At 58.1% G+C, this 26,271-nt stretch overlaps 1 protein-coding gene across 15 annotated transcripts in view; it reads left to right on the top strand.

Annotated features, from left to right (window-relative positions):
* The first annotated feature begins 2,192 nt into the window (after window positions 1-2,192).
* LENG8 (leukocyte receptor cluster member 8) overlaps window positions 2,193-26,271 on the top strand; it is a 29,679-nt gene continuing 5,600 nt past the window's right edge. For 3 of the 15 annotated variants that reach the window (XM_085565875.1, XM_085565882.1, XM_085565884.1), the window contains exons 1-13: window positions 2,193-2,303; window positions 2,387-2,576; window positions 3,792-3,902; window positions 5,607-5,738; window positions 5,838-6,045; window positions 7,395-7,509; window positions 11,038-11,229; window positions 13,612-13,908; window positions 16,934-17,065; window positions 19,068-19,416; window positions 21,321-21,422; window positions 23,786-23,854; window positions 23,935-24,064. In XM_085565875.1, coding sequence (XP_085422001.1) covers window positions 2,272-2,303; window positions 2,387-2,576; window positions 3,792-3,902; window positions 5,607-5,738; window positions 5,838-6,045; window positions 7,395-7,509; window positions 11,038-11,229; window positions 13,612-13,908; window positions 16,934-17,065; window positions 19,068-19,416; window positions 21,321-21,422; window positions 23,786-23,854; window positions 23,935-24,064 — 2,059 coding nt within the window. In that variant the 5' untranslated portion in view covers window positions 2,193-2,271. The other 12 variants (XM_085565883.1, XM_085565885.1, XM_085565877.1 and 9 more) reach the window with 11 other exon arrangements.

Below are 26,271 nucleotides of genomic sequence, written 5' to 3' on the forward strand. Positions count from 1 at the left end.
TTAAAAATTCCAATTTTGGGGTGAAATCCCTGGATTTGGGGTGAAATCCGCGGGTTTTGGGGTGAAAAACTCTGAATTTTGGGGTGAAATCTGTGGGGTTTTGGGGTTAAAAATCCCAATTTTGGGGTTAAAAATCCCAATTTTGGGGTGAAATCCCTGGATTTGGGGTGAAATCTGCGGGTTTTGGTGAAAAACTCCGAATTTTGGGGTGAAATCCCCGGGGTTTTGGGGTTAAAAATCCCAATTTTGGGGTTAAAAATCCCAATTTTGGGGTGAAATCCCTGGATTTGGGGTGATATCCACGGGTTTTGGGGTGAAAAACTCTGAATTTTGGGGTGAAATCGGTGGAGTTTTGGTAAAAAACTCCCAATTTGGGGTGGGGTCAGGGGGGTTTGGGGTAAAAACTCCAATTTTGGGGTGAAATCCCCGGGTTTGGGGTTCAAAACTGAAATTTGGGGTGAAATCCCCGGGTTTTGGGGTTGGAAATTGGTGGTTTTGGGGTGAAATCCCCGGGTTTTGGGGTTAAAAACTCCAAATTTTGGGGTGAAATCCCCGGGTTTTGGGTTAAAAACTCAAATTTGGGATGAAATCTGAGTTTTGGGTTAAAAAGTCAAATTTGGGGTGAAATCCCCTGGTTTTGGGGTTCAAAACTGAAATTTGGGGTGAAATCCCCGGGTTTTGGGGTTCAAAACTGAAATTTGGGGTGAAATCCCTGGGTTTTGGGGTTGGAAATTGGTGGTTTTGTGGGTGAAATCCCCGGGTTTTGGGGTTAAAAACTCCAAATTTTGGTGTGAAATCCCCTGGGGTTTTGGGTTAAAAACTCAAATTTGGGGTGAAATCTGAGTTTTGGGTTAAAAAGTCAAATTTGGGGTGAAATCCCCGGGTTTTGGGGTTAAAAAATGCCAATTTTGGGGTAAAATCCCCTGGGTTTGGGGTTCAAAATTCCCAAATTTGGCAATTTTGGGGTTAAAAAGTCAAATTTGGGGTGAAATCTCTGGGTTTGGGAGTTAAAAACTCCCAATTTTGGGGTGAAATCCCCGTTTTTTTGGGTGAAATCCCCGTTTTTTTGGGGTTCAAATCCTCCAGTTTGGGACGTGAAGAAATCCCAGATTTTGGGGTTAAAATCCCCCAGGTTTGGGAATTAAAAACCCCCAATTTTGGGTAGAAAAAGTTCCAATTTCGAGAATTAAAGGCCCCCAAATTTGGGGATTAAAAGTTTCAATTTTGGGGACCCAGACCCCAAATTTTGGGGTTAAAATCCCCAAATTTTGGGGTCCCAGACCCCCAATTTTGTGTATAAAAAGTTCCAATTTTGGGTACACAGACCCCAAATTTTGGGGTTCCAGATCCCCAATTTTGTGTATAAAAAGTTCCAATTTTGGGTACACAGACTCCAAATTTTGGGGTTAAAATCCCCGAATTTTGGGGTCCCAGACCCCCAATTTTGGGTATAAAAAGTTCCAATTTTGGGTACACAGACCCCAAATTTTGGGGTTAAAATCCCCGAATTTTGGGGTTCCAGACCCCAAATTTTGGGGTTAAAATCCCCAAATATTGGGGTCCCAGACCCCCAATTTTGGGTATAAAAAGTTCCAATTTTGGGTACACAGACCCCAAATTTTGGGGTTAAAATCCCCAAATTTTGGGGTCCCAGACCCCCGATTTTGGGTATAAAAATTCCCATTTTGGGGGTCCCAGACCCCCAGTTTTGGGAATTAAAAGTTCTAATTTTGGCGACGCAGACCCCTGATTTTGGGGACCCAGACCCCCGATTTTGGGTATAAAAAGTCCCAATTTTGGGTATAAAAAGTCCCAATTTCGGGATCCCCCCCCCCGGTTTTGGGCTCCCGGTCGCGCCCCTCGCTCCGTTTGTCCCCTGGCGGCCGCCGTCGCGTCTCCGCGCATGCGCCGTTAGCGACGCCCCGCCTCTTACCCTCTCCTCGCGTTCCCATTGGCCGCGCCACTCCGCCGTTTGCTACGCCCCGCCCCTCACCCTCTCCTCGCTCTCCTATTGGCCGCGCGCGCGGCGCCGTTACGCAAACCCCGCCCCTCCCTCTCGCCGTTACGGAAGCCCCGCCCCTCTACCCTCTCCTCGCGCTCCCATTGGCCGCGCGCGCGGCGCCGTTACGGAAGCCCCGCCCCTCTACCATCTCCTCGCGTTCCCATTGGCCGCGCGCGCGGCGCCGACCGGAAGCGGCTCCGTGAGGGCGGCGGCGCCGCCATCTTGGCGCGGCCGTCGCCAGCGGAGCGGGCGGCGGGGCCGGCGCCGCCATGGCCGCCAACCTGGGCGAGCAGCGGGACTGGTGAGCGCGGGGGGCGGCGGGGAGGGCGGCGGGGCCGGGCCGGGCCCGGGCTGAGCGGCGCCCTCGGTCTCTCGCTCCCTCAGGGCCGCCCCGTTCGGCGGCGCCGCCGCGGCCGCTCGGGAGGAGGCGCCGGCGCCGCCCGCCGAGAACCCCGAGTGGGAGAAGGCGCGGCAGGCCCTGGCCAGCATCAGCAAAGCGGCGGCGGCGGGAGCGGCGGGAGGAGGAGGAGGAGGAGGAAAAGCGGCGGCGGCGGGGGGGCAGGGCGGAGCGCAGGTCTGAGGGGGTTCGGGGCGAAATTGGGGAAATTGGGGGAAATTGAGGGAAATTGGGGGGTTTGAGGGGAATTTGGGGGGTCCTGGGGGGTCTTTGAGGGATTTGGGGGGGATTTGGGGGGGTTTGAGGGGAATTTGGGGGGTCCTGGGGGGTCTTTGAGGGATTTGGGGGGGATTTGGGGGGGTTTGAGGGGAATTTGGGGGGTCCTGGGGGGTCTTTGAGGGATTTGGGGGGGATTTGGGGGGGTTTGAGGGGAATTTGGGGGTCCTGGGGGGTCTTTGAGGGATTTGGGGGGGATTTGGATGGAATTTGGGGGGGTTTGAGGGGAATTTGGGGGGTCCTGGGGGGGTCTTTGAGGGATTTGGGGGGGTTTGAGGGGAATTTGGGGGGTCCTGGGGGGTTATTGAGGGATTTGGGGGGGATTTGGATGGAATTTGGGGGGAGCTTGGGGGGAATTTGGGGGACTTGGGGGTCTTTGAGGGGAATTTGGGGGGTCTGGGGGAAATTTGGGGGTCTTGGGGGGGTGAGGGGAATGTAGGGGGTCCTGGGGGGGTCTGGGGAGGTTTAGGGGGGGAATTTGGGAGGTTTGGGGGACTTGGGGGGGGGTCTTTGAGGGATTTGGGGGAGTTGAAGGGAATTTGGGGGGTCTGGGGAGATTTAGGGGGGGTCTTTGAGGGATTTTGGGGGGAACTGGGGAAATTGGGGAGGATTTGGGGGGGATTTGATGGGAATTTGGGGGGTCCTGGAGGGTCTGGGGAGATTTGGGGGGGGGTCCTTGAGGGGTTTGGGGGGGTTGAGGGGAATTAGGGGGGTCTTTGAGGGATTTGGGGGGAATTTTGGGGGGGTTGAGGGGAAATTGGGGGGGTCCTGGGGGTTCTTTGAGGGATTTGGGGGGAGTTTGGGGGGAATTTGGGAGGTTTGGGGGGATTTGATGGGAATTGGGGGGGTCCTCGAGGAATTTGGGGGGAATTTTGGGGGGGTTGAGGGGGTCCTGGGGGTTCTTTGAGGGATTTGGGGGGAATTTGGGAGGTTTGGGGGGGTTGAGGGGAATTTGGGGGGTCCTGGGGAGATTTGGGGGGAATTTGGGGTGGATTTGGGAGGTTAGGGAGGGTTGAGGGGATTTGGGGGGTCCTGGGGAGGTTTGGGGGGAGTTTTGGGGGGGATTTGGGGGGTCTGGGGTCTCTGTTTGGGGGTCTCACCCCTCTCTCCCCCCAGTACGCCCCCCCCGGGCAGGGGGACCCCTCGGTGGCGCAGCCCCCCCAGTACTACCAGTGGTACCAGCCCTACGGGGGGGGCTACTACCCCTACGGCTACTACTACCCCATGGTGAGACCCCCAAATGGGGCTGGGGGCTTCTGGGACCCCGAAATGGGGCTGGGGGACCCCGAAATGGGGCTGGGGGCTTCGGGGGTACCCCGAAATGGGGCTGGGGGACCCCGAAATGGGGCTGGGGGCTTCTGGGACCCCGAAACGGGGCTGGGGGACCCCGAAATGGGGCTGGGGGCTTCTGGGAACGGGCTACTACCCCTACGGCTACTACTACCCCATGGTGAGACCCCCAAATGGGGCTGGGGGACCCCGAAATGGGGCTGGGGGACCCCGAAATTGGGCTGAGGGACCCCGAAATGGGGCTGGGGGACCCCGAAACGGGGCTGGGGGACCCCGAAATGGGGCAGGGGGACCCCGAAATGGGGCTGGGGGCTTCTGGGAACGGGCTACTACCCCTACGGCTACTACTACCCCATGGTGAGACCCCCAAATGGGGCTGGGGGCTTCGGGGGACCCCGAAATGGGGCTGGGGGACCCTGAAATGGGGCTGGGGGCTTCGGGGGGACCCCGAAACGGGGCTGGGGGACCCTGAAATGGGGCTGGGGGACCCCGAAATGGGGCTGGGGGACCCTGAAATGGGGCTGGGGGCTGAAAATGGGGCTGGGGGACCCTGAAATGGGGCTGGGGGACCCCGAAACGGGGCTGGGGGACCCCAAAATGGGGCTGGGGGCTTCTGGGACCCCGAAATGGGGCTGGGGGACCCTGAAATGGGGCTGGGGGCTTCGGGGACCCTGAAGTGGGGCTGGGGGACCCCGAAATGGGGCTGGGGGACCCCGAAATGGGGCTGGGGGACCCCGAAATGGGGCTGGGGGCTTCGGGGACCCTGAAATGGGGCTGGGGGACCCTGAAATGGGGCTGGGGGACCCCGAAATGGGGCTGGGGGACCCCAAAATGGGGCTGGGGGACCCCGAAATGGGGCTGGGGGACCCTGAAATGGGGCTGGGGGCTTCTGGGACCCCAAAACGGGGCTGGGGGACCCTGAAATGGGGCTGGGGGAGGGTCTCTGGGCTGTACCATTCATTTCGAGGGGGGGGGTCTCTGGGCCGTACCATTAACAATACTGGGGGGGTCTCTGATTTTGGGTGGGGGTCTCTGGGCCATACCATTAACCACATTGGGGGGGGTCTCGTTTTTGGGGTGGGGGTCTCTGGGCCGTACCATTAACCACATTGGCGGGGTCTCTGATTTTGGGTGGGGGTCTCTGGGCCGTACCATTAACCACATTGGGGGGGTCTCTGATTTTGGGTGGGGGTCTCTGGGCCGTACCATTAACCACATTTGGGGGGGTCTCTGATTTTGGGTGGGGGTCTCTGGGCCGTACCATTAACCACATTGGGGGGGTCTCTGATTTTGGGTGGGGGTCTCTGGGCCGTACCATTAACCACATTGGGGGGGTCTCCCCCAGCAGGGGGTGTACCCCGGCTATGGGGGGGGTCTCGTTTTTGGGGTGGGGGTCTCTGGGCCGTACCATTAACCACATTGGGGGGGTCTCTGATTTTGGGGTGGGGGTCTCTGGGCCGTACCATTAACCACATTGGGGGGGTCTCCCCCAGCAGGGGGTGTACCCCGGCTATGGGGGGGGTCTCGTTTTTGGGGTGGGGGTCTCTGGGCCGTACCATTAACCACATTTGGGGGGTCTCTGATTTTGGGGTGGGGGTCTCTGGGCCGTACCATTAACCACATTCGGGGGGTCTCCCCCAGCAGGGGGTGTACCCCGGCTATGGGGCGCCCCCCGCCCCGTACCCCACGGGGGGAGGGGGCTCCTACGCCCCCCCCCAGCAGCCGCAGCCGCCGCCCCCCGCCCCCCCCCCGCAGCAGAGTGGCCTGGCCCAGGTGAGGGGGGCTCGGGGGGGAGGATTTGGGGGGTGGGGGGGGGGTCCCCAACTCCGGGACCACCCCCCTGACCCCTCCCCTGGCCTCCCCCCCCCCCAGCAGCCCCCCGTGCCCGGCCTGGAGGAGCCGTCGCCCTTCGGGACCCCCCAGCCCCCCCCCGCCGCCCCCCCCCAGCCCCCTCCCCACGCGGGGGGGGGCGCGGGGACCCCCCCGGGGGGCTCGGCCGCCTTCCCCTCCCCCCACTACGGGGAGGGGCCCCCCCCGAAGGGCAAGAAGGGCGGGGGGCAGCTCTGGAGCCGCATGAAGCGTAAGAGAGCCCCAAAATCCCCCAAATCTGACCCAAAATCCCCAAAATCCTGCCCCAAAATCCCCCGGATCTGCCCCAAAATCCTGCCCCGAAATACCCCAGATCTGCCCCAAAATCCTGCCCCAAAATCACCCAGATCTGCCCCAAAATCCTGCCCCAAAATCGCCCAGATCTGCCCCAAAATCCTGCCCCAAAATCGCCCAGATCTGCCCCAAAATCCTGTCCCAAAATCCTGCCCCAAAATCTCCAAAATCCTGCCCCAAAATCCCCCAAATCTGCCCCAAAATCCTGCTCCAAAATCCCCAAAATCCTGCTCCAAAATCCCCAAAATCCTGCCCCAAAATCCCCAAAATCCTACCCCAAAATCCCCCAGATCTGCCCCAAAATCCTGCCCCAAAATCCCCAAAATCTGACCCAAAATCCTGCCCCAAAATCCCCCAGATCTGACCCAAAATCCTGCCCCAAAATCCCCCAGATCTGCCCCAAAATCCCCCAGATCTGCCCCAAAATCCTGCCCCAAAATCCCCAAAATCCTGCCCCAAAATCCTGCCCCAAAATCCCCCAGATCTGTCCCAAAATCCTGCCCCAAAATCCCCCAAATCTGACCCAAAATCCTGCCCCAAAATCCCCCAAATCTGTCCCAAAATCCTGCTCCAAAATCCCCCAAATCCTGCCCCAAAATCCCCCAAATCTGCCCCAAAATCCTGCCCTAAAACCCCCAGTTTTCCCCCAAATTCCCCTGAAACCTCCCTGGATTTCCCCAGTTTCCCCCAAATTTCCCCCAAACTGCCCAATTTTCACCCAAATCCCCCCAAAACCCCCAGTTTTCCCCCAAACCCCCCCAATTTCCCCCGAATTTCCCCCAGACCCCCCGAATTTTCCCCAAACCCCTTGAATTTCCCCCAAATCCCCCAATTTTCACCCAGTTTTCCCCCAAATTCCCCTGAAACCTCCCTGAATTTCCCCAATTTCCCCCGAATTTCCCCCAAACCCCCTGAATTTTCCCCAAACTCCCTGAATTTCCCCCTGAATTTCCCCCAAACCCCCAGAATTTCCCCCAAACCCCCCGAATTTCCCCTGAATTTCCCCCAAACCCCCCGAATTTCCCCCGAATTTTCCCCAAACCCCTCGAATTTCCCCCAAACCCCCCGAATTTTCACCCAGTTTTCCCCTAAATTCCCCTGAAACCTCCCTGAATTTCCCCAATTTTCCCCAAATTTTCCCCAAATCCCCCAATTTTCACCCAGTTTTCCCCCAAATTCCCCTGAAACCTCCCTGAATTTCCCCAATTTCCCCTGAATTTCCCCGAATTTCCCCAAATCCCCCCAAATTCCCGCTTTTCCCCGCAGAGGCGCCGGGCTCGGGGGGTCTCAAGTTCCAGCTGCCCAAGCGCCCCCCGTTCGCGCTGCCCCCCCCGGGCTTCGGGGCTCCCCCCGGGCCAGAGAAGCTGCACGGGGGCCACGGGTGAGTCCCAAAAACCCCCAAAAATGCCCCAAAACGTCCCCAAAAATCCCTAAAAACTCCCCAAAAAACTCCCCAAAAAATCCCCATAAACCTCCTCAAAAAACTCTAAAAATGTCCCCAGAAACATCCCCAAAATCTCCCCAAAAATCCCTAAAAACTCCCCAAAAAATCCCCCAGAACTCCCCAAAAAAATCCCCATAAACCTCCTCAAAAAACTCTAAAAATGTCCCCAAAAATGCCCCAAAACGTCCCCAAAAATCCCTAAAAACTCCCCAAAAAAATCCCCAAAAAATCCCCATAAACCTCCTCAAAAAACTCTAAAAACGTCCCCAAAACATCCCCAAAATCTCCCCCAAAATCCCTAAAAACTCCCCAAAAAATCCCCCAAAACTCCCCAAAAAAATCCCCATAAATCTCCTCAAAAAACTCTAAAAACGTCCCCAAAACATCCCCAAAATCTCCCCCAAAATCCCTAAAAACTCCCCAAAAAAATCCCCATAAACCTCCTCAAAAAACTCTAAAAACGTCCCCAGAAACATCCCCAAAAAATCCCTAAAAACTCCCTAGAAACATCCCCAAAATTGTTCCCAAAAACTCCCTAAAAACCTCCCTAAAAATCCCCCCAAAAACTCCCTAAAAACGTCCCCAAAAATCCCTAAAAACTCCCCAAAAAATCCCTAAAATCTTCCCAAAAAATCCCCATAAACCTCCTCAAAAAACTCTAAAAACGTCCCCAAAAATCTCCCCAAAAAATCCCTAAAAACATCCCCAAAAACCTCCTCAAAAATCCCTCAAAAAACTCTCTAAAAACTCCCCAAAAAATCCCTTAAGTCTCCCCAAAAATCCCTTGAAAATCTCCCCAAAAAACTCCCTAAAAAACTTCCTGAAAATCCCCCCAAAAAATCCCCAAAAACTCCCTAAACACGTTTCCAAAACTCCTCAAAAACCTCCCAAAACCCCCGAAAAAACTTCCCAAAAACTCCCCAAAAACCTCCCCAAAAACACCCCAAAAACACCCCAAAAACCTCTTCAAAAATCCCTGAAAAACATCCCCAAAAATCCCTTAAGAACCTCCACAAAAACTCCCTAAAAACATCCCCAAAACCCCCAAAAAATCTCCCTAAAAATCCCTCAAAAACCTCCACAAATCTCCCCAAAAATCTCCCTAAAAACATCCTGAAAAACACCCAAAAACATCCCCAAAAATCCCTCAAAAATCTCCCCAAAAACACCCAAAAATCCCCCCAAAAATTCCTCGAAAACCTCCCCAAAAGCTCCCTAAAAATGTCATTCAAAACCTCCCCAAAACCCCCAAAAATCTTCCTAAAAATCCCCCCAAAACCTGGGGGGGACCCCAAAATCCAGCCCGGACTGACCCCAAACCCCCCAAAATTGCCCCAAAAACCCCTGAAATGACCCCAAAACGCCTGAAATGACCCAAAATCCCCCGAAATGACCCAAAATCCCCCGAAATGACCCAAATCCCCCTGAAATGACCCAAAATGACCCAAATCCCCCTGAAATGACCAAAATCCCCCAAAATGACCCAAAATCCCCCTGGAATAACCCAAATCCCCCTGAAATGACCCAAAATTACTCGAAATGACCCAAATCCCCCTGAAATGACCCAAAATCCCCCCAAATGACCCAAAATCCCCCGAAATGACCCAAATCCCCCTGAAATGACCCAAAATGACCCAAAATCCCCCGAAATGACCCCAAAACAGGAACGCCCCCGGGCGGGGCCGGCCCGAGGACTGGCCCCCCGAGATGAAATGACCCAAAATGACCCAAAATCCCCCGAAATGACCCAAAATCCCTCGAAATGACCCCAAACCAGGACTCCCCCCGGGCGGGGCCGGCCCGAGGACTGGCCCCCCGAGATGAAATGACCCAAAATCCCCCGAAATGACCCCAAAACAGGAACGCCCCGGGGCGGGGCCGGCCCGAGGACTGGCCCCCCGAGATGAAATGACCCAAAATGACCCAAAATCCCCCGAAATGACCCCAAACCAGGAACGCCCCCGGGCGGGGCCGGCCCGAGGACTGGCCCCCCGAGATGAAATGACCCAAAATGACCCAAAATCCCCCGAAATGACCCCAAACCAGGAACGCCCCCGGGCGGGGCCGGCCCGAGGACTGGCCCCCCGAGATGAAATGACCCAAAATGACCCAAAATCCCCCGAAATGACCCCAAAGCAGCACTCCCCCCGGGCGGGGCCGGCCCGAGGACTGGCCCCCTGAGATGAAATGACCCAAATCCCCCTGAAATGACCCAAAATCCCCCAAAATGACCCAAAATGCCCCGAAATGACCCCAAACCAGCACTCCCCCCGGGCGGGGCCGGCCCGAGGACTGGCCCCCCGAGATGAAATGACCCAAAATCCCCCGAAATGACCCCAAAACAGGAATCCCCCCGGGCGGGGCCGGCCCGAGGACTGGCCCCCCGAGATGAAATGACCCAAAATCCCCTGAAATGACCCAAAATGACCCAAAATCCCCCAAAATGACCCAAAATCCCCCGAAATGACCCCAAAACAGGAACGCCCCGGGGCGGGGCCGGCCCGAGGACTGGCCCCCCGAGATGAAATGACCCAAAATGACCCAAAATCCCCCGAAATGACCCCAAAACAGCACTCCCCCCGGGCGGGGCCGGCCCGAGGACTGGCCCCCCGAGATGAAATGACCCAAAATGACCCAAAATGACCCAAAATCCCCCGAAATGATCGAAAATGACCCAAAATCCCCCGAAATGACCCCAAACCAGGACTCCCCCCGGGCGGGGCCGGCCCGAGGACTGGCCCCCCGAGATGAAATGACCCAAAATGACCCAAAATCCCCCGAAATGACCCAAAATCCCCTGAAATGACCCAAAATCCCCTGAAATGACCCCAAAACAGGAACGCCCCGGGGCGGGGCCGGCCCGAGGACTGGCCCCCCGAGATGAAATGACCCAAAATGACCCAAAATCCCCCAAAATGACCCAAAATCCCCCGAAATGACCCCAAAACAGGAATCCCCCCGGGTGGGGCCGGCCCGAGGACTGGCCCCCCGAGATGAAATGACCCAAAATCCCCCGAAATAACCCAAAATGACCCAAAATCCCCCGAAATGACCCCAAAACAGCACTCCCCCCAGGCGGGGCCGGCCCGAGGACTGGCCCCCCGAGATGAAATGACCCAAAATGACCCAAAATCCCCCGAAATGACCCAAAATCCCCCGAAATAACCCCAAAACAGCACTCCCCCCGGGCGGGGCCGGCCCGAGGACTGGCCCCCCGAGATGAAATGACCCAAAATGACCCAAAATCCCCCGAAATGACCCAAAATCCCCCGAAATGACCCCAAAACAGGAACGCCCCGGGGCGGGGCCGGCCCGAGGACTGGCCCCCCGAGATGAAATGACCCAAAATGACCCAAAATCCCCCGAAATTACCCCAAAACAGCACTCCCCCGGGGCGGGGCCGGCCCGAGGACTGGCCCCCCGAGATGAAATGACCCAAAATCCCCCGAAATGACCCCAAAACAGGAACGCCCCGGGGCGGGGCCGGCCCGAGGACTGGCCCCCCGAGATGAAGGCCTACGTGCAGCGCTGCTTCACGGCCTGCGAGAGCGAGGAGGACAAGGACCGCACCGAGAAGCTGCTCAAGGAGCTGCTGCAGGCGCGGCTGCAGGACGGCTCCGCCTTCACCATCGACTGGAGCCGCGAGCCGCTGCCCGGGTGAGCCCCAAAAACCCCGGAATCCCCCCAAAAATCCGTCTGGAATTGTCTGAAATAGCGCCGAAAAAATCCGATCGGAATCGGCCGAAAATACCCGAAAAAATCCGATCGGAATTGCCCCGAAAATCCCCGAGAAAATCCACCCAGGACTGACACAAGAACCAGTCCCAAAACCCCCCAAAATCCACCCAAAAATCCCTCCGGAATCGCCCGAAATAGCGCCAAAAAAATCCGATCGGAATCGCCCGAAAAATACCCGAAAAAATCCGATCTGAATCACCCGAAAAATACCCAGAAGAATCCGATCAGAATCGCCTGAAATATCTCAGAAAAAATCTGATCAGGATTGCCCGAAATATCCCTGAAAAAATCCGATCAGAATTGCCTGAAATATCTCCAAAAAAATCTCATCAGAATCGCCCAAAAAATACCCGTGAAAATCCACCCAGAATTGACCCAAAAACACCTGAAAAATCCCTGAGAAATCCCCCAAAAAATCCCTCCGGAATTGCCCAAAATAGCGCCGAAAAAATCTGATCGGAATCACCCCGAAAATCCCCAAAAAAATCCGATCGGAATCGCCCGAAAATACCCGAAAAAATCCGATCGGAATCGCCCGAAAAATACCCGAAAAAATCCACCCAGAACTGACCCAAAAACACCTGAAAAATCCCCCAAAAAATCCGTCCGGAATCGCCCGAAATAGCGCCGAAAAAATCCGATCGGAATCGCCCGAAAATACCCGAGAAAATCCACCCAGAACTGACCCAAAAACACCTGAAAATTCCCTGAGAAAATCCAGCCAGAATCACCCCAAAAATCAGCCCCAAAACCCCTCAAAATCCACCCAGAACTGACCCAAAAATCCGACCAGAACTGACCCAAAATACACCCAGAACTGACCCAAAAATCCGCCCAGAACTGACCCAAAAATCAGCCCCAAAACCCCCCAAAATCCACCCAAAAACTGACCCAAAATCCACCCAGAACTGACCCAAAAATCCGCCCAGAACTGACCCAAAATACACCCAGAATTGACCCAAAAATCAGCCCCAAAACCCCCCAAAATCCACCCAGAACTGACCCAAAAATCAGCCCCAAAACCCCCCAAAATCCACCCAGAACTGACCCAAAAATCCACCCAGAACTGACCCAAAAATCCACCAAAAACCGACCCAAAAATCCGCCCAGAACTGACCCAAAATCCACCCAGAACTGACCCAAAAACACCCAAGAAATCCCTGAGAAAATCCAGCCAGAATCACCCCAAAAAGCAGCCCCAAAACCCCCCAAAATCCACCCAGAATCGCCCCGAAAATCCCCGAAAAAGTCTGATCACAATCGCCTGAAAAATACTCGTGAAAATACACCGAGAGCTGACCCAAAAATACCTGAAAATTCCCTGAGAAAATCCAGCCAGAATCACCCCAAAAAGCAGCCCCAAAACCCCCCAAAATCCACCCAGAATGGACCCAAAAACACCCGAGAAATCCCTGAAAAAATCCACCCAGAATTGCCCGAAATATCCCAAAAAAAATCCGATCGGAATCGCCCAAAAAATCCCCGAGAAAATCCGCCCAGAACTGACCCAAAAATCAGCCCCAAAACCCCAAAATCCACCCAAAACCCCCCAAAATCCACCCAGAATTGACCCAAAAATCCGCCCAAAACCCCCCAAAATCCACCCAAAACCCCCAAAAATCCGCCCAAAACCGACCCAAAAATCCGCCCAAAACCGACCCAAAAATCCGCCCAGAACTGACCCAAAAATCCGCCCAGAACCGACCCAAAAATCCGCCCAGAACTGACCCAAAAATCAGCCCCAAAACCCCCCAAAATCCACCCAAAAACTGACCCAAAATCCACCCAGAACTGACCCAAAAACACCCGAAAAATCCCTGAGAAAATCCAGCCAGAACTGACCCAAAAATCCACCCCAATTTTTGTGTTTTCCCCCCAATTTTTGTGTTTTCCCCCCAATTTTCACTTCTCCTGACCCAAATTTGTTGCTTTTTTCCCCAATTTTTAACTTTCCTGTTTTTCCCCCATTTTTCACTCCCCCTGCCCCAAATTTTCTGTTTTTCCCCATTTTTTGTCCTCCTGACCCGATTTTTCTGTTTCTTACCCCAATTTTCACTTCTCCCCTGACCCAATTTTTCTGTTTTCCCTCCCCAATTTTCACTTCTCCTGACCCAAATTTGGTGCTTTTCACCCCAATTTTTCTGTTTTTTCCCCCAATTTTTACTTCTCCTGACCCAAATTTGGTGGTTTTTGCCCAAATTTGTCTATTTTTCCCCCCAGTTTTCACTTCCCCTACCCCAATTTTCGTGTTTTTCCCCATTTTTTATCCTCCTGACCCAATTTTTCTGTTTTTCTCCCCAGGCTGGGCCGCGAGGGCGCCGCCAGCCCCAAGAAGAAGCGCTGGGAGCTGCCCCCGGCCCGGGCGGGCCCCGGCCCCCCCCAGAGCCCCCAAAATCCCCCGAATCCGCCCCAAAACGCGGCGCAGAGACCCCCCCCGCAGCCGGCCCGGGGGGCGGCGCGGCCCCGGGGGGGGCCCGGGGGGTTCCCGGCCGGGAAATTCGGGAACCGGAACGTGTTCGTGCAGGAGCACAGCTCCTCCTCCAGCGGCTCCCGCTCCCGCTCCAGCTCCCGCTCCCCGGGGAGGCGCTGCCGGCGCAGGTGAGACCCAAAATCCCCGGAATTCACCCCAAAAACGGCCCCGGAATAGCCCAGAAAAAACCCCGTTCAGATAGACCCCAAATAACCCGAAATAATCCCCAAAATAGACCCAAAATAACCCAAAATAATCCCCAAAAACCCATCCCAAACCCTCCCGCTCCAGCTCCCGGTCACCAGGGAGGCACTGCCGGCGCAGGTGAGACCCAAAATCCCCGGAATTCACCCCAAAATCCGCCCCGGAATAGCCCAGAAAAAACCCCGTTCAAATAGACCCAAAATAACCCGAAATAACCCAAAATAAACCCCAAAAACCCATCCCAAACCCTCCCGCTCCAGCTCCCGGTCACCAGGGAGGCGCTGCCGGCGCAGGTGAGACCCGAAATCCCCGGAATTCACCCCAAAAACGGCCCCGGAATAGCCCAGAAAAAACCCCGTTCAAATAGACCCAAAATAACCCAAAATAACCGACCCCAAACCCTCCCGCTCCCCGGGGAGGCGCTGCCGGCGCAGGTGAGACCCAAAATCCCCGGAATTCACCCCAAAATCCGCCCCGGAATAGCCCAGAAAAAACCCCGTTAAAATAGACCCAAAATAACCCAAAATAATCCCCAAAAACCCATCCCAAACCCTCCCACTTGAGCTCCCGCTCCCCGGGGAGGCGCTGCCGGCGCAGGTGAGACCCAAAATCCCCGGAATTCACCCCAAAATCCGCCCCGGAATAGCCCAGAAAAAACCCCGTTCAAATAGACCCAAAATAACCCAAAATAATCCCCAAAAACCCATCCCAAACCCTCCCGCTCCCGCTCCAGCTCCCGGTCACCGGGGAGGCGCTGCCGGCGCAGGTGAGACCCAAAATCCCCGGAATTCACCCCAAAATCCACCCCGGAATAGCCCAGAAAAAACCCCGTTCAGATAGACCCATGGGAACCCAAAATAACCCGAAATAAACCCAAAATAACCGACCCCAAACCCTCCCGCTCCCCGGGGAGGCGCTGCCGGCGCAGGTGAGACCCGAAATCCCCGGAATTCACCCCAAAATCCACCCCGGAATAGCCCAGAAAAAACCCCGTTCAGATAGACCCCAAATAACCCAAAATAATCCCCAAAAACCCATCCCAAACCCTCCCGCTCACCAGGGAGGCGCTGCCGGCGCAGGTGAGACCCAAAATCCCCGGAATTCACCCCAAAATCCGCCCCGGAATAGCCCAGAAAAAACCCCATTCAGATAGACCCATGGGAACCCAAAATAACCCAAAATAACCGACCCCAAACCGTCCCGCTCCCCGGGGAGGTGCTGCCGGCGCAGGTGAGACCCAAAATCCCCGGAATTCACCCCAAAAACGGCCCCGGAATAGCCCAGAAAAAACCCCGTTCAAATAGACCCAAAATAACCCAAACTAACCCAAAATAAACCCAAAATAACCGACCCCAAACCCTCCCGCTCCCCGGGGAGGCGCTGCCGGCGCAGGTGAGACCCAAAATCCCCGGAATTCACCCCAAAATCCGCCCCGGAATAGGCCAGAAAAAACCCCGTTCAAATAGACCCAAAATAACCCGAAATAACCCAAAATAACCGACCCCAAACCCTCCCGCTCCCCGGGGAGGCGCTGCCGGCGCAGGTGAGACCCGAAATCCCCGGAATTCACCCCAAAAACGGCCCTGGAATAGCCCAGAAAAAACCCCGTTCAAATAGACCCAAAATAACCCAAAATAACCCGAAGTAAACCCAAAAACTCATCCCAAAAAATCCCCAAAAACACCCGAAAAATATCCCAAAAATCTGCCCCAGTCCCCCCAGTCCCTCCCAGTGCCTCCCAATCCATTCCCAGTCCCTCCCAGTGCTCCCAGTTCCCCAAATCCCATTCCCAGTTCCCTCCCAGTTCCTCCCAGTTCATCCCAGTTTGATCCCAGTTCCTTCCCATTCCATCCCAGTCCCTCCCAGTTCCTCCCAGTCCCTCCCAGTCCCCCTAGCCCCATTCCCAGTCCGTCCCAGTCCATCCCAGTTCCCTCCCAGTCCCTCCCAGTTCATCCCAGTTTGATCCCAGTCCCTTCCCAGTTCCTCCCAGTCCCCCCAGCCCCATTCCCAGTCCCTCCCAGTCCGTCCCAGTCCCTCCCAGCCCCATTCCCAGTCCCCCCAGTCCCTCCCAGTCCCTCCCAGTTCCCTCCCAGTCCGTCCCAGTCCCCCCAGCCCCATTCCCAGTCCCTCCCAGTCCCTCCCAGTTCCCTCCCAGTTCCCTCCCAGTCCCTCCCAGTTCATCCCAGCCCCATTCCCAGTCCCCCCAGTCCATCCCATTCCCTCCCAGTCCCTCCCAGTCCCCCCCAGTCCCCCCAGTCCCATTCCCAGTCCCTCCCAGTCCCCCCCAGTCCCCCCAGTCCCATTCCCAGTCCCCCCAGTTCCCTCCCAGTCCATCCCAGTTCCCTCCCAGTCCGTCCCAGTCCCTCCCAGTTCCCTCCCAGTTCATCCCAGCCCCATTCCCAGTCCCCCCAGCCCCCCCCAGTCCCCCCAGTTCCCTCCCAGTCCCTCCCAGTTCATCCCAGTCCCTCCCAGTCCATCCCAGTCCCTCCCAGTCCATCCCAGTTCCCTCCCAGTCCATTCCCAGTCCCCCCAGCCCCATTCCCAGTCCCCCCAGCCCCATTCCCAGTTCCCCCCAGTATCCCCCCAGCCCCATTCCCAGTCTGTCCCAGTTCCCTCCCAGTCCCTCCCAGTCCCTCCCAGTCCCCCCAGCCCCATTCCCAGTCTGTCCCAGTCCCCCCAGCCCCATTCCCAGTCCCCCCAGTCCCTCCCAGTCCCTCCCAGTTCATCCCAGTTTGATCCCAGTTCCTTCCCAGTCCCCCCAGTCCCTCCCAGTTCCCTCCCAGTTCCCCCAGCCCCATTCCCAGTCCCCCCCAGTCCCTCCCAGTCCCTCCCAGTCCCTCCCAGTTCCCTCCCAGTTCCCTCCCAGTCCCCCCAGCCCCATTCCCAGTCCCCCCAGCCCCCCCCAGCCCCTCCCAGTGCCTCCCAGTTTGCCCAGTTTGCCCTCCGCAGCGACTCGGGCTCGGACTCGTCGGCCTCGGGGGCCGAGCCCCGGCCCGGGGGGCGCCGGGGGGGCCCCCAAAAACCGCGGGGCCGGGGGGGGCCCCTGGAGCGCGGCCGGGCGCGGGCCCAGCGCGGGAAGAGGTACTGGGGGCACTGGGACGGACTGGGAGGGACTGGGGGGGACTGGGAATGGGGCTGGGGGCACTGGGACGGACTGGGAGGGAACTGGGGGGGACTGGGAATGGGGCTGGGGGGACTGGGAATGGGGCTGGGGGCACTGGGACGGACTGGGAGGGAACTGGGATGGGTTAAAGGGGGACTGGGGGGACTGGGACAGACTGGGAATGGGGCTGGGGGGGACTGGGACAGACTGGGAATGGGGCTGGGGGGACTGGGGATGGACTGGGAATGGGGCTGGGAATGGACTGGGACGGACTGGGAGTGGGACTGGAGGGACTGGGGGGACTGGGGGGGACTGGGACAGACTGGGGGGACTGGGGATGGACTGGGAATGGGGCTGGGGGGACTGGGAGGGAACTGGGATGGGTTAAAGGGGGACTGGGGGGACTGGGACAGACTGGGAATGGGGCTGGGGGGACTGGGACAGACTGGGACAGACTGGGAATGGGGCTGGGGGCACTGGGAGGGACTGGGAGGGAACTGGGATGGGTTAAAGGGGGACTGGGGGGACTGGGAATGGGGCTGGGAGGGACTGGGACGGACTGGGAATGGGGCTGGAACAGACTGGGAGGGAACTGGGATGGGTTAAAGGGGGACTGGGAGGGACTGGGAATGGGGCTGGGGGACTGGGAGCACTGGGAGGGACTGGGAATGGATTGGGAGGGACTGGGAGGGACTGGGGGGACTGGGGGGGACTGGGAGGGACTGGGACGGACTGGGAATGGGGCTGGGGGGACTGGGAATGGGGCTGGGAGCACTGGGGGGAACTGGGAATGGACTGGGAGGGACTGGGAATGGATTTGGAATGGACTGGGAATGGGGCTGGGGGGACTGGGATGGACTGGGAGGGACTGGGACAGACGGAATGGGGCTGGGGGGACTGGGAGGAAACTGGGATGGACTGGGAATGGGGCTGGGGGACTGGGATGGACTGGGACAGACTGGGAATGGACTGGGATGGACTGGGAGGGAACTGGGACAGACTGGGAATGGGGCTGGAGGGACTGGGAGGGACTGGAAATGGGGCTGGGGGGACTGGGAGAGGACTGGGGGGAACTGGGAGGGACTGGGATGAACTGGGGGGAACTGGGATGGACTGGGAGGGAACTGGGGGGGACTGGGAATGGGATCTGGAAATGGGGCTTGGGGGACTGGGAGGGGACTCCCTGTTTGTCCCCAAATCCCCATTTTTAACCCTTTTTTCCCTGTTCTTTTTCCCAAATCCCCCATTTTTTTTCCCAAATCCCCCATTTTTTCCCCAAATCCCCATTTTTAACCCTTTTTTCCCCATTTTTTTTCTCAAATCCCCCATTTTTCCCCCCGAATCCCCCATTTTTCCCCCCAAATTCCCCATTTTTCCCCAAATTCCCCATTTTCCCCCCAAATTCCCCATTTTTTCCCCATTTTTTTTCCCAAATCCCCCATTTTCCCCCCAAATTCCCCATTTTTCCCCCCAAATCCCCCATTTTCCCCCCAAATCCCCCATTTTTCCCCATTTTTTTTCCCAAATCCCCCATTTTTTTCCCCAAATTCCCCATTTTTTCCCCATTTTCCCCCCAAATCCCCCATTTTTTCCCCATTTTCCCCCAAATCCCCCATTTTTCCCCCAAATCCCCCATTTTTTCCCCATTTTTCCCCCAAATCCCCCATTTTCCCCCCAAATTCCCCATTTTCCCCCCAAATTCCCCATTTTTTCCCCATTTTTTTTCCCAAATCCCCCATTTTCCCCCCAAATTCCCCATTTTTCCCCCCAAATCCCCCATTTTCCCCCCAAATCCCCCAAATCCCCCATTTTTCCCCATTTTTTTTCCCAAATCCCCCATTTTTTTCCCCAAATCCCCCATTTTTTCCCCATTTTCCCCCCAAATCCCCCATTTTTTCCCCATTTTCCCCCCAAAATTCCCCATTTTTCCCCCATTTTCCCCCAAATCCCCCATTTCCCCCCATTTCCCCGTTACCCCAGGCCGGAGCCGGGCCCCCCTCGCCGCGCGCGCCGCCGCGCGCCGCCGGAGCCGGAGGAGCCGGAGCCGCGGGAGCTGCGGGAGCTGCGGCGGCAGCGCCGGGCCCAGCGCTTCCAGGGGGGCGCGGGGGGCCCCAAAAAGCCCCGGCCCAACCCCCCCCCGGCCCCCGGCGCCCCCGGTGCCGGTGCCGGTGCCGGTGCCGGTGCCGGTGCCGGTGCCGGTGCCGGTGCCGCCGGGGCCGAGGCGCTGGACTGGGAGCAGCTGAAGATCCTCGGCACCTGCCAGGAGGTGACCAAGAGGTACCTGAGGCTCACCTGCGCGCCGGACCCCAGCACCGTCAGACCCGTGCCGGTGAGCGAGCCAAAATGTGCCAAAATATCCCAAAATCCACCCAAAAATAACCCCGATCCTAGCACCGTCAGACCCGTGCCGGTGAGCGAGCCAAAATGTGCCAAAATATCCCAAAATCCACCCAAAAATATCCCTGATCCCAGCACCGTCAGACCCGTGCCGGTGAGCGAGCCAAAAACACAGAAATTCATCCCAAAATCCACCCAAAAATATCACAAAATATCCCTGACCCCAGCACCGTCAGACCCGTGCCGGTGAGCGAGCCAAAATGTGCCAAAATATCCCAAAATCCACCCCAAAATCCACCCAAAAATAACCCCGATCCCAGCACCGTCAGAGCCGTGCCGGTGAGCGAGCCAAAATGTGCCAAAATATCCCAAAATCCACCCAAAATCCACCCAAAAATAACCCCGATCCCAGCACCGTCAGACCCGTGCCGGTGAGCAAGCCAAAAACACAGAAATTCACCCCAAAATATCCCAAAATCCACCCAAAATCCACCCAAAAATAACCCCGACCCCAGCACCGTCAGACCCGTGCCGGTGAGTGAGCCAAAATGTGCCAAAATATCCCAAAATCCACCCAAAAATAACCCCGATCCCAGCACCGTCAGACCCGTGCCGGTGAGCGAGCCAAAATGTGCCAAAATATCCCAAAATCCACCCAAAATCCACCCAAAAATAACCCCGATCCCAGCACCGTCAGACCCGTGCCGGTGAGCGAGCCAAAACGTGCCAAAATATCCCAAAATCCACCCAAAAATAACCCCGATCCCAGCACCGTCAGACCCGTGCCGGTGAGCGAGCCAAAAACACAGAAATTCACCCCAAAATCCACTCCAAAATATCCCAAAATATCCCAAAATATCCCAAAACCCACCCAAAAATATCACAAAATATCCCTGACCCCAGCACCGTCAGACCCGTGCCGGTGAGCGAGCCAAAAACACAGAAATTCTCCCCAAAATATCCCAAAATCCACCCAAAAATAACCCCGATCCCAGCACCGTCAGACCCGTGCCGGTGAGCGAGCCAAAAACTGCGAAATTCACCCCAAAATGTGCCAAAATATCCCAAAATCCACCCAAAAATAACCCCGATCCCAGCACCGTCAGACCCGTGCCGGTGAGCGAGCCAAAAACTGTGAAATTCACCCCAAAATCCACCCAAAAATAACCCCGATCCCAGCACCATCAGACCCATGCTGCTGAGTGAGACAAAAACACAGAAATTCACCCCAAAATCCACCCAAAAATATCACAAAATGTCCCAAAATATCCCAAAATCCACCCAAAAATAACCCCGATCCCAGCACCGTCAGACCCGTGCCGGTGAGCGAGCCAAAACATCCCAAAATATCCCAAAATCCACCCAAAATCCACCCAAAAATAACCCCAATCCCAGCACCGTCAGACCCGTGCTGGTGAGTGAGACAAAAACATGCCAAAATGTCCCAAAATATCCCAAAATCCATCCCAAAATATCCCAAAAACTCTGATATCCACCCCCAAAATATCCCTGATCCCAGTACCATGTGACCCGTGCCGGTGAGTGTCCAAAACGTCCCAAAATACCCCAAAATCCACCAAAAATATGACGAAATAATCCTGATCCCAGTACTGTGAGACCCGTGCCGGTGAGTGACCCCAAAACCACCGAAATTCACCCCAAAATCCACCCCAAAAACATCACCCCAAAAACCCCAAAATCTGCCACGGAACCCCCCAAAATCCACATAAAAACCCCCCAAAATCCACAGAAAAATCCCCCAAAATCCACCCCAAAACCCCCAAAATCCACCCCAAAGCCCCCAAAATCCACCCCAAAACCCCCAAAATCCTCCTTGAAACCCCCGAAATGCTCCGAAAAGGCCCAAAACGCCCCAAAACGCCCCAAAATCCGCAGGTGCTGCGGCAGGCGCTGGCCCTGGTGCGCTCGCACTGGCAGCAGCACCGCGACTACGCCTGGGCCTGCGAGCAGCTGAAATCCCTGCGGCAGGACCTGACGGTGAGAAATTGGGGAGGGGGCTTCAATTGGGGAGGGGGCTTCACCTGAAATCCCTGCGGCAGGACCTGACGGTGAGAATTTGGGGAGGGGTCCCCAAATTGGGGAGGGGGCTTCACCTGGGGAGGGTCCCAGAGCAGCTGGAATCCCTGCGGCAGGACCTGACGGTGAGGATTTGGGGAGGGGGCTTCATTTGGGGAGGGGGCTTCACCTGAAATCCCTGCGGCAGGACCTGACGGTGAGAAATTGGGGAGGGGTCCCCAATTTGGGGAGGGGGCTGCAGCTGAAATCCCTGCGGCAGGACCTGACGGTGAGAATTTGGGGAGGGGTCCCCAATTTGGGGAGGGGGCTTCACCTGAAATCCCTGCGGCAGGACCTGACGGTGAGAATTTGGGGAGGGGGCTTCAATTGGGGAGGGGGCTTCACCTGAAATCCCTGCGGCAGGACCTGACGGTGAGGATTTGGGGAGGGGGCTTCATTTGGGGAGGGGGCTTCACCTGGGGAGGGTCCCAGAGCAGCTGAAATCCCTGCGGCAGGACCTGACGGTGAGAATTTGGGGAGGGGTCCCCAATTTGGGGAGGGGGCTTCACCTGGGGAGGGTCCCAGAGCAGCTGAAATCCCTGCGGCAGGACCTGACGGTGAGAAATTGGGGAGGGGTCCCCAATTTGGGGAGGGGGCTTCACCTGAAATCCCTGTGGCAGGACCTGACGGTGAGGATTTGGGGAGGGGGCTTCAATTGGGGAGGGGGCTTCACCTGAAATCCCTGCGGCAGGACCTGACGGTGAGGATTTGGGGAGGGGGCTTCAATTGGGGAGGGGGCTTCCATTGGGGAGGGTCCCAGAGCAGCTGGAATCCCTGCGGCAGGACCTGACGGTGAGAATTTGGGGAGGGGGCTTCAATTGGGGAGGGGGCTTCACCTGAAATCCCTGCGGCAGGACCTGACGGTGAGAATTTGGGGAGGGGGCTTCCATTGGGGAGGGGGCTTCACCTGAAATCCCTGCGGCAGGACCTGACGGTGAGGATTTGGGGAGGGGGCTTCAATTGGGGAGGGGGCTTCACCTGAAATCCCTGCGGCAGGACCTGACGGTGAGAATTTGGGGAGGGGGCTTCAATTGGGGAGGGGGCTTCACCTGAAATCCCTGCGGCAGGACCCGACGGTGAGAATTTGGGGAGGGGGCTTCAATTGGGGAGGGGGCTTCACCTGGGGAGGGTCCCAGAGCAGCTGGAATCCCTTCAGGACCGTTCTGGGACCCCTCCCCAAATTCCGGATCCCCTCCCCATATTCTGGGACCCCTCCCCAAATTCAGGACCTCTCCCTGCGTTCGGGACCCCTCCCCAAATTCCGAATCCCCTCCCGGGGCTCAGGACCCCTCCCTGACCCTGGGACCCCTCCCCAAATTGAGGACCCCTCCCCGAACTGAGGACCCCTCCCCAAATTGAAGACCCCTCCCCAACCCTGGGTCCCCTCCGTGAATTGAGGACCCCTCCCCACCCTGAAGCCCCCTCCCCAAAGTGAAGCCCCCTCCCCACGGTGAAGCCCCCTCCCCAAACCCCAAATTGAAGCCCCCTCCCCACACTGACTCCCCCTCCCCACACCCCATGCTGAAGCCCCCTCCCCACGCTGAAGCCCCCTCCCCAAACCCCAAACTGAAGCCCCCTCCCCAAACTGACGCCCCCTCCCCACACCCCAAACTGACGCCCCCTCCCCACACCCCAAACTGACGCCCCCTCCCCAAACTGAAGCCCCCTCCCCACGCTGAAGCCCCCTCCCCACACCCCACGCTGAAGCCCCCTCTTCACACTGAAGCCCCCTCCCCGAACAGAAGCCCCCTCCCCAAACTGAAGCCCCCTCCCCACACTGATGCCCCCTCCCCCCTCCCCACCCTGACGCCCCCTCCCCACACTGAAGCCCCCTCCCCACACTGAAGCCCCCTCCCCAAACCCCACCCTGACGCCCCCTCCCCACGCTGACGCCCCCTCCCCGAACAGAAGCCCCCTCCCCACGCTGAAGCCCCCTCCCCACGCTGAAGCCCCCTCCCCAAAGTGAAGCCCCCTCCCCACACCCCACGCTGAAGCCCCCTCCCCACTCCCCAAACTGAAGCCCCCTCCCCACGCTGAAGCCCCCTCCCCACACTGAAGCCCCCTCCCCGAACAGAAGCCCCCTCCCCACGCTGAAGCCCCCTTCCCACGCTGACGCCCCCTCCCCACGCTGAAGCCCCCTCCCCACACTGAAGCCCCCTCCCCGAACAGAAGCCCCCTCCCCAAACTGAAGCCCCCTCCCCACACTGACTCCCCCTCCCCACGCTGAAGCCCCCTCCCCTCCCTGAAGCCCCCTCCCCACGCTGACGCCCCCTCCCCTCCCGCAGGTGCAGGGCGTGCGCACGGAGTTCACGGTGGAGGTGTACGAGACGCACGCGCGCATCGCCCTGGAGAAGGTGGGCGGGGGGCTCGGGGCGGGGCTCGGGGACCCCCCCCCAATTTGGGGAGGGGTCTCTGAGGGTCGGGCCCGCCGCAGGGCGACCACGAGGAGTTCAACCAGTGCCAGACGCAGCTGAAGGCGCTGTACGGGGAGAGCCTGCCCGGCTGCGTGGGCGAGTTCACGGCCTACCGCATCCTCTACTGCCTCTTCACCAACAACTCGGGCGGTGAGGGGGGTCCCGAAATTGGGGAGGGGTCCCGGAATTGGGGAGGGGGTCACTGAAACCCGGGGGGGGTCACTGAAACCCAGGGGGAGTCACTGAAACACAGGGGGTCACTGAAATGGGGAGGGGGCCGGGGCCTACCGCATCCTCTACTGCCTCTTCACCAACAACTCGGGCGGTGAGGGGTCCCGAAATTGGGGAGGGGGTCACTGAAACCCAGAGGGGGTCACTGAAATGGGGAGGGGGTCACTGAAATGGGGAGGGGGCCGGGGCCTACCGCATCCTCTACTGCCTCTTCACCAACAACTCGGGCGGTGAGGGGGGTCCCGAAATTGGGGAGGGGGTCACTGAAATGGGGAGGGGGTCACTGAAACCCAGAGGGGGTCACTGAAATGGGGAGGGGGTCACTGAAATGGGGAGGGGGTCACTGAAACACAGGGGGGGTCACTGAAATGGGGAGGGGTCCGGAATTGGGGAGGGGTCCGGAATTGGGGGGGCTCTCGGTGACCAGTGACCCGGCCGGAACTGACCACGGAGCCTGTCCCCAGTGACCCCCGGGGTCACTCGGTGTCCCCAGAGCTGACCCCACTGACCCCCCACTGACCACCACACTGACCACAACACTGACCACCACACTGACCCCCCCACTGACCCCACTGACCACTGACCACACTGACCACTGACCCCACTGACCACAACACTGACCCCACTGACCACTGACCACACTGACCACTGACCCCACTGACCACAACACTGACCACAACACTGACCACACTGACCACACTGACCACACTGACCACACTGACCACAACACTGACCACACTGACCACAGTGACCCCCCCACTGACCACCACACTGACCACAACACTGACCACTGACCCCCCCACTGACCACTGACCACACTGACCACACTGACCACACTGACCCCTCTCTCTGTCCCCAGAGCTGACCACGGAGCTGGCGCTGCTGCCCCCGGCGCTGCGCTCGGACCCGGCCGTGGCGCACGCGCTGGCGCTGCCGCCCCACTGACCACTGACCACACTGACCACTGACCCCACTGACCCCTGTCTCTCCCCAGAGCTGACCACGGAGCTGGCGCTGCTGCCCCACTGACCACACTGACCACACTGAAAACTGACCACTGACCACACTGACCACACTGACCACTGACCACTGACCCCTCTCTCTGTCCCCAGAACTGACCACGGAGCTGGCGCTGCTGCCCCACTGCCCACTGACCACACTGACCACACTGACCCCTGTCCCTCTCTCTGTCCCCAGAACTGACCACGGAGCTGGCGCTGCTGCCCCCGGCGCTGCGCTCGGACCCGGCCGTGGCGCACGCGCTGGCGCTGCTGCCCCACTGACCACTGACCACACTGACCACACTGACCACTGACCACACTGACCACTGACCACACTGACCACACTGCCCACACTGACCACTGACCACACTGACCACACTGACCACACTGACCACACTGCCCACACTGACCACACTGACCATACTGACCACACTGACCACACTGCCCACACTGACCATTGACCACACTGACCACTGACCACACTGACCCCACTGACCACACTGCCCACACTGACCACTGACCCCTGGTTCTCTCCCCAGAGCTGACCACGGAGCTGGCCCTGCTGCCCCCGGCGCTGCGCTCGGACCCGGCCGTGGCGCACGCGCTGGCGCTGCCGCCCCACTGACCACACTGACCACTGCCCACACTGACCACACTGCCCACACTGACCACTGACCCCTGGTTCTCTCCCCAGAGCTGACCACGGAGCTGGCGCTGCTGCCCCACTGCCCACACTGACCACACTGACCACACTGACCACTGATCCCACTGACCACTGCCCACACTGACCACACTGACCACTGATCCCACTGCCCACACTGACCACACTGACCACACTGACCACTGATCCCACTGACCACTGCCCACACTGACCACACTGACCACTGCCCACACTGACCACACTGACCACTGACCACACTGACCACACTGACCCCTGTCCCTCTCTCTGTCCCCAGAGCTGACCACGGAGCTGGCGCTGCTGCCCCCGGCGCTGCGCTCGGACCCGGCCGTGGCGCACGCGCTGGCGCTGCCGCCCCACTGACCACTGACCACACTGACCACTGACCACACTGCCCACACTGCCCACACTGACCACTGCCCACACTGACCCCTGTCCCTCTCTCT

The sequence above is a fragment of the Lonchura striata genome, chromosome 37 (genome assembly GCF_050655825.1).
Source record: "Lonchura striata isolate lonStrDom1 chromosome 37, ASM5065582v1, whole genome shotgun sequence".
NCBI lineage: Eukaryota > Metazoa > Chordata > Aves > Passeriformes > Estrildidae > Lonchura > Lonchura striata.